Source organism: Bacillus rossius, chromosome 1 (genome assembly GCF_032445375.1).
Source record: "Bacillus rossius redtenbacheri isolate Brsri chromosome 1, Brsri_v3, whole genome shotgun sequence".
NCBI lineage: Eukaryota > Metazoa > Arthropoda > Insecta > Phasmatodea > Bacillidae > Bacillus > Bacillus rossius.
Window position 1 is genome coordinate 117617320 of NC_086330.1, and position 8423 is coordinate 117625742.

At 37.4% G+C, this 8423-nt stretch overlaps 2 protein-coding genes across 2 annotated transcripts; one reads left to right on the forward strand and one right to left on the reverse strand.

Moving 5' to 3' along the window:
- Positions 1–230: 230 nt before the first annotated feature.
- Positions 231–4067, forward strand: LOC134543041 (uncharacterized). Its single transcript, XM_063387747.1, has 2 exons — positions 231–529; positions 2208–4067. The coding sequence occupies exons 1-2, from the start codon at positions 231–233 to the stop codon at positions 3121–3123; spliced, it is 1215 nt and encodes a 404-aa protein (XP_063243817.1). The 3' UTR covers positions 3124–4067.
- On the reverse strand, positions 499–4067 carry LOC134543048 (transcription factor Adf-1-like). Its single transcript, XM_063387760.1, has 3 exons — positions 3702–4067; positions 1665–1824; positions 499–1377 (listed from the first exon to the last, which is right to left on the reverse strand). Exons 1-3 carry the CDS (start codon positions 3868–3870, stop codon positions 753–755), a joined length of 954 nt encoding a protein of 317 aa, XP_063243830.1. The 5' UTR covers positions 3871–4067; the 3' UTR covers positions 499–752.
- Positions 4068–8423: the final 4356 nt, after the last annotated feature.

Genomic DNA, 8423 nt, shown 5'->3' on the forward strand with positions numbered 1-8423 from the left:
AAATAAGCTATTGTTCAGTAATTTATTATTGCAACATAAATATTGGCGTAAGTATAATTTACGGCTGTCGCGTATGATGAAATGGAGAGCGCCTTCATGCTATCCCAGCTACGTTTTCCAAGGACCACGCATGCGCGATGCGCGATGCGTCATGCGTGATGCGTGATCGCCGCATGCGTGATCACTGACCTGGGTCTGTTTTGTTAGAACGCGGGAAACAAGTCTGCGCGATGGAAGCAGCGATCTCTGCCGTCTTGTTGGAGGAAGATGCTGATGATGATTTATTGCTCTCATGCTTCCTAGAAGATGACAGCGATATATTTAGAAGGAGAGAAGACGAGGGATGTTATAGTGTGTTGATATTACGTCACTTAATTGATAACGAAACTAAATTTAGAGAATATTTCAGAGTGTCGACTGAGATATTTGATACAATATTAGGCTTTGTTAAAGAAGACATCACGAGATCGCAGTGCAACAGAGTCAAAAGGCCAATATCTGCTGAACAGAAGTTATGTCTTACTCTCAGGTAAACAAATTTAACTAAGCCTCTTTAATGTAATGTTTTTCTTTTTAATGTTTCATATTTATATACACAAAGTACTTAAACGAAAACAAAATATAAAAATATTTACTTAATTATATTGAAATTATAGGTTTAATAAAAATTTAAATGTCCATGTACTGATGAATTTCCTAAAATGTCTCTGACTATGCATTCATCTACTCACAGAACTAATACTGGTTATTTTCTAAATTAGTCTCACGAAGTCACTTTCTTCCACATTAGCATCGTTACCACTAGAATTACAGCTATCTGTTGAATGAATCAAGCTATTACTGCCAGTAGATTCACAAATTTGGGTGGGATCTATGACAGAGACAGGAAAACCGCTGCCAATATCCACATGTTGATAACATTGTTGGTGATTAGGATTAGTCTGGTTCTGATGCTCCATCAACGATCTCAGTTCCATCTGAGACACAACTTGGCACACTTTTAATCTAGTTTCCGCAATGAGGTGTGGGGGGAATTGCTTAACAGTTTCAGACATGCTCTGGAAGAATATGTCTATCGGATGTTGCGAACGATCTTGGCCGCGGTTTTCAAGTAGATCTTTTAATATTTTCCCTCTTTCTTCACGACCTTTTCTTATTTCATCTAACATTTTTTCTTTTACTGTAATTTTTCTTTTTTTAATGGAGCTGTTTAACAATTCTGAAGAACTTGTTTGCTCGCTAGGCCAATTTGTAGATTCTTGAGCGCTTTCTTCTTCTTGAAATTGGTTGCACTCTTCAGAGGGACAGTCATCCACCATTTCTTGTGTTTCTTGATTATTTTCAATTATTTCATTTATGTTGATGCTTGATTTTGATCTGAAAAAAAAAAATTAAATCAACAGTGCCATCAGCTATGCTATGTTGACACACACGCGTGCGTGAGTAGTTTGATCTGGTGTATTTGGGTTTACACAAACTTTTTTTTGATAAATTCATAAGAAGTTCTTTCAACTAATAAATATATATTTCATTTGAAACCTACCAAAAAAATTGCAACAGCTCCAATAATTTCAATAAAGAATATATAATTTTTAATAAACATTCAACAATTATTATATTGTTTATACAAATTTTATTTAATACATAAGGTAAAGAGTACTTACGCTCTTTCTTTGTAGGTTTCATCAAGGAATTTCAGGCTTTCTGTGTTGTATTTCGATTTTGAAAATGCCGGTGAACCTGTCTTCGACCCAGTTTTCAGTTTCTTGTTGCTTTTTCTGTAGGAGTCGCGAATGGTTCTCCATCTCGTTTTGCAGTCTTCTGCTGTAAAATTCAAAAATCTGTGTAAATAAATGATCAAACTTTTTCTTAAACATATTTCGTGAGGTTTTTATGAGCAGCAAAAAATTAAAAAACGTCAACCTAAGTGCTATAAGAGTCGTGAGTTAGGGTACTGGTATTGTTCACGTCCTTAGGTTTATTGGGTTTTTACGATTCCCTAAAAAGGCCTCCAAAATAAAATAAAATATGTTTAAATAGCTAATGTTTTTACACACAGATATACATCTCACAGATTTACTCTTCTAGTCTAAGGTGACGGGATCACTAAGTTAATAGTGGCCTCGAACTTTCTGGGTACCGACTCGGTGCCAAGATAGCCTGAAGCAGTTAAAATAAATAACTACATATATTTTTTTCTCTTTTAGGTTTATGGCCACGGGAGAGAGTTTTCGTTCACTGGCGTTTCAATTCAGAATATGCCCTAGCTGGGTAAGTATTATTATAAAAGAGACATTGCAATCTATTTGTTCAAAAATGTTGAATTCTTCAATACCATCACCTGACCAAGATGTTTTAAAACGTTCTTACATTGGTTTTCATCGCAAATGGAACTATCCCAACTGCTGTGGGTCGATAGATGGAAAACATATCCGAATAATCAAACCTGAACATTCTGGATCTCTGTTTTATAATTACAAAGACTATTTCTCAGTTGTGTTACTTGCGCTTGTAGACGACAACTACAAGTTTTTAGCAATAGATGTTGGTTCCTATGGAAAAGAAGGTGATGCAGGCATATTTGCTAAATCTGTCTTAGGACAAAGACTTTCAGAAGGAACATTCAGATTTCCTGAACCAGCTATACTTCCTGGAACTGACACTCTAATGCCACACGTTATTTTGGGTGATAAAGCTTTTCAGCTGACTTCCTCAGTAATGCGTCCTTACCCAAGGGCACAATCTAAATGTGATGAAGAAAAAGCAATATATAATTATCGCCATTGTAGAGCTAGACGTACGTGTGAAAACGCTTTTGGAATACTTTGCCAATATTTTAGAGTATTTTTCACTGCCATCGCCATCAAGCCTGACACAGTGGATCTTCTGGTCATCGCATCATGCATAATACATAATCATCTAAGATCTGCAAGAATTCCATGCCCGGGTGAAGAAGAGGACCGAAATGTGTGTCTCCCTACTGAAAATATGATACCCATGGCAAGACAAGGACGTAATTCTACTCATCTTGCGTATAGCATACGAGACAAATTTAAAAATTACTTTTGCAGCCAAGAAGGACAAGTAAGCTGGCAATTATATCATGTGAGGAAAACAAGTTAAAAAGTATTTTTCACGTGAAGAAAGGGTAAATGCAAATGTTATTCTTTTCTTTAAAAAAAATATATTCTCTTTGTGCTATAGTAATGCTGTGTATTTTTGTATTTGAGTGTAAAATTTGTAAATATAATATGTCAAAATAGATAATTTATTAGCAAATGTGCCATTATCCTTAGTATTGACATAAAATTAAGTAACTATAAATAGGAAAACATATGATTATAAACTTCAAAAAACATAATTTTTGTTGTGCATTTAGAAGAATAAGACATAATATTATCAAACTTAAAAAAAGATAGAAAACAATTTATTGTGATAACTTGCCCTAGGCTCACCTACTACTTCAAAATGGAACATATTTTATTTCCACATTTCCTGGTGCACACCGACGTAAATTATTTTTGGTTTAGTTTAAACACTGCATAAAATATTTTTTAAACTTGGCCTATTTTTAAATAAGTAACAACTATATAGAACCGTAAGTTGTTTTTTTAATGCAGTAAGAACATTTTTTAAGACCACGTTTTATGAGCCATAGTATTTATTTTATTATTAACACAGATATTAAACTCTCTACTTACCACCTTTGTTTAAAGAAGCTGCAATTTCCTTCCACACATTTTCTCGAACAATACTGTCTTTGTACTTGCAGTGATGCAAATCATATAACACACGATGCTCCCTTACTAAATCAATCAATTTCTCGTCCTGTTCTGCAGTAAAACTCTTTGACTCCATGATAAATCGCATGCGTGATCACGCTGAAGTCGGGGGCCAGGCAACTGCTGCGCGATGCCCATCCGCGACACGCAGCCGCGGCGAGCGGGAAACCCCCGCTTGCGCGGCCTTGGAAATCATCCCCGTTTCAACACACAGGTTCAAGTGCTGCGTGGTCACGCAGTGACGCATCACGCATCGCGCATCGCGCATGCGTGGTCCTTGGAAAACGTAGCTTACGGGTGACGTCAACCATCACCAGTAGTTCTCCTTGTAGGTATTTATGTACTGCAGGTCGGACAGGCACGAAATAACATATGTTGTAATTAATAATTAATATTTCTTTAATTAAAATTTAACTCTGAAATGGTAACAGACCTTTACGACGAACCGCCTTTGCTACCCAGTCAGAAGTGTCGGAATGAACATATGTAATATGAACATATGGCTAATCGTCATAGGTAACAAAACAATATTTCAGAGATAGATAGATAAAGTGATACGCGAAGAGTAGTAATTCCCCCCTTCCTAAACCGCTAAAAACAATCGACACGTCACCACATGCAAAACACTGCTTCAGATCTGGATCTGGATCATTTAAGTAGGAAAAAAAGGCGTGCATAAATTACGACCACTGATGTTGTATACGGAAATAAAATGTATAAGTACTTAACTGAACTTCAACCAGAGTCTAAGTGATTAGGAACGAGGAATACTAGTACAATAAATACAAGTCATGGACGTAGTTCTATAGTAATTTGTACTCACGTTTTAGAAATTGTAATTGCTGCATGCCAAATTTACATTTTAAAATGGCATAATAAAGTATATTGAGAAACAGTAAAAATTAGTAAGCTTAGTTTATAATTAAATTTCTTCGGACAAATGGAAATAAAACAATTTGAGGACAAATTATTTATTAAATAGCAATGTATTTGACAAATTTTGTAGAAAAATAATTACACGTTCGTTGCAAATTAATAAGAAATATAATTTTTCTTAGATATACAAGTATCATTACATTACATTTTCGGCAACTGGTACACATAATTATGCGGTGGGCCCTGTCAATTATACATTTTCACTTTTTAATCAAGAATACATACGCATAAACGTATGAGGCACAGAAAATAACAATTGTTAATTGATTTACACTAAAATCTACCCTGTTTACATAGAATACAAACACCAATACAATACTAGTTTGAAAAACGTTTTTGGAGGTAAACATAATTTGATTAAAATGACTCTGAAATTGAAGTAGGCTCTAATAGCATTACTACATGAGTACTATAGTTTGGTTCCTCCGAGCCCAGGCTTCAGGCTGAGGATTGAGGATGGGTCAATGACCGATTGCTCTGACGTCAAGGCGGCCATTTTTGGTGTCAAAATTCCTCAAAAATGACTCAAAATGACTCAAAATTCCTAAAAAAAAAATTACTATTTCGAGGGAAAAATTCCCGTTTGAGGGAAAATTTCCCGTTTTAGTCCTCAAAAATGACAACAGCTTGTAAATTCCTAGAAGCGGCTTAAATTCCTTAGCGTCAAACCGCTCTAATTTTCCGAGGTCATGGCCTTGGCAATTAGGATGACATCACCGCCATCGAGAATTACGTCGTAACTCTTGCAATTATCAGTACGCCACCATATTGAAAATACACAATTTTTGTGCTAGAAAATCGGGAAAAACTTTAAAATTTATAAAACAATTTAATAAACAAAATTCATTATAAAAATTAAAAACACCGTTGCACATATCGTTATGGTCACCTAATCGAGCGCATTACATATGTACTCAATGGCGTCGAGATAGACCAGATGAGAGATGTAGGCATAACATCTGCAATGAAAAATTACATTTCGCTCACGCCAAATGAACTGTCTGCTGCAAAAATGGCCGGTTGGGCTCTTGAGGATTAATATAAACTTCCTATTTTTGCAGAAGGAAAGTTCTAAGTTTGCGTTCCTCTGTCCATACTTCTTGGATTCGCTGAGGACTACAAGCACTTAATCATTAATTCGAAACATGAGCTCGTACTGCTTCTAGCCAAAACGCACATTAATGCAATTGTCGCTGCTGCAGAAATCCCACATGATTTCTCGCTAACACTACATTCTATCGAGTAGATGCTGCTTCACATCCTAGTGAGCATGGTTGAACGTATCAAGATGCTGAAGAACGTTGGAAATGGCAAGCACATTGATGTACCATTCCGATCCTTGAGCCTGAAAACCTATCCTGGCTTACCTCATAGTCAGCATATCAATTGGATAGTTAATTCCAGCTTCGCTATGGAAAAAATCAACATACATCATCGTCGGGCTTCAGACCGGAAGACAACTCAATGCAGGAGTGAGTCGCTCCGTATTCGATAACTATCAAATAGGTAATTTAAAATTATTTTTAAACAGCGAAAGCTTCCCATTATGTTGAAATGAACATGGACTTTGAAAACAGAAGATTTTTCTCGCATATCAAATGTATGCCAAGTTTCAACAAGCATACTATGGTCGCGGACAGTCACCGATACTGAGTTCCGACAGTTTCAAGAACAAGGCTCCGTTAATGGTGTTTGATGTTGAAAAACAGGATAATCGAATAAATGCAAACAGCATCGACTGTAGGGTCGAGATATCGTCGAGTGGAAATATTCCACCATACACCTATGGGTTTTGTCTGATACTTCACGATCGGCTTCAAACGTACAATTGCTGAGACAAGCTTGTGAAAATTGTCATAAATACTGTTTCGTTACGACCGAGCATTTCTAGCGACAAGATGTTATGTACCCTGCAAGGTTTCCAGATCCAAAATGGATTCGTGCTCAAGGAGATTGGTAATACCTACGAGAACGACGGCAGGACTGGAACCCGCACCTTACGATCTCCATACCCTTGACATTATTTGACCAAATTATTGGTTATGCAAATACTACCATGGACTGGAGTGGGATAAGTTAAAATTCCATACCACCAAGTGGAAAACAATCTAGACGATTTGCTACTGCAGAATCCGCGTGGCATCATTTATTTCATCGGACCTGAGCTGAAAATATGGCTGAGCACCAGTTGAAATTGTAGACCTGCAGACCGACCACGGCTTTCCTACCCTTCGCAAGCATAGTGCAATGCACGGCGTGCAGCTATACGACAAGTTTGAACGAGTAAGTGCCTGTAAAATTTCGCAGCTAATGCGGAAAAGCACTCGCAGTGTGAATAAGAGCCTGCATAAATATAAAAGGCATGCAATTGTTCCTAGCTTCAGTTATCGTTCTACCTGTAAGAAGATGTTTTCATTTCATCCTGCCAACATGTACGCGAGCGTAAGACCTAGCTTCAGCAGTGTCGAGATCAGCTACTGGGATGCCAAATATCGGCGCACATATACGGAAACCTGTGGTGGAGACACTCAGCACTGGCTGTTTTCACACTTTCCTGTGTCCTACGAACATACTCAGTAACTACTAGATCACTGTGAACCTCGAAACTGTGCCGTATATCACATTAGACCACACACAATCCTTCCAGCTAACATCGCTGAGGTAGTCACATTGTCTGCTCGTGCAACACCAAACATGCGCGTGTTACAACATTTTGCGACCTGCGATGCATCTACACAGACGCCTAAACGACGTGTGTCTAGCCGTAGTTCAGTCAGTGTACCTGTCATAAATAGCACCGAAGTAGATAGGTTTGGTATGTTCGGGCACACCGGGTTCCGGGTCGGGATCCTTGGCTCAGCGGCGATCATCTTGGATGACGTGATTCCGGCGGCCATCTTGGATGGCCGTGACCTTGACCTTTGAGATTGACTTTGACCTTGACCCCGGTGGCCATATTGGATCCGCCAACTTTGATCCGCCATATTCTATCCGCCATCTTTAAATCGAGTGCCCCACTCAATCAAGATGAAATTTTCGTCACGGCCTCCATATCGATTTTTTTCTGTTCTGCTGGAAGCCGCCATCTTGGATACCGTCCTAGAGCGCCAGCATCCCTCTGTCTCATCACATAAGGTCGATGTTCCATTACTTATCAGAGCCATTATAGTCGTTTCGACATATTAAATTAATTTTTTTATACTAAATACATTGGAAGCGCTGTGATTCGAACCATCGCAGCTCTGACCTCTAGGTTGGAAAACATACAACTTTAACCGCAAGTTCATCGAGACATTTACTAGACTGAGAATTAAATAAGGTATATATAAAAATAACAAGCATATTCAGACTTGTATACATTTAATTTTAAGTAATAATAGCATAACTTGTTCGAGACAGAACCGCCATCTTGTATTAAGTCACAAATGTTGCGATTCGCGTTACGGCCGCCATATTGAAAATCCGTAATTTCAATGCTAGAAATTCCAAAAAAATTCCAAAAAATATTTTTTAAAAATTGCGTACTTCAAATGTTTAGTTATTTAAACGATTTCGGTCCTCGGTTCGATTTCCGGTGAGAGTAAACCAGTAATTTATTAATATAATTAAAAATATTCTGAATAAAAAGTAATAATAACATCTTACACCACACGACATTTTGAATTGTCACCACTTGTTTCAATTATCGTTAAAGGTGCTGTCTTG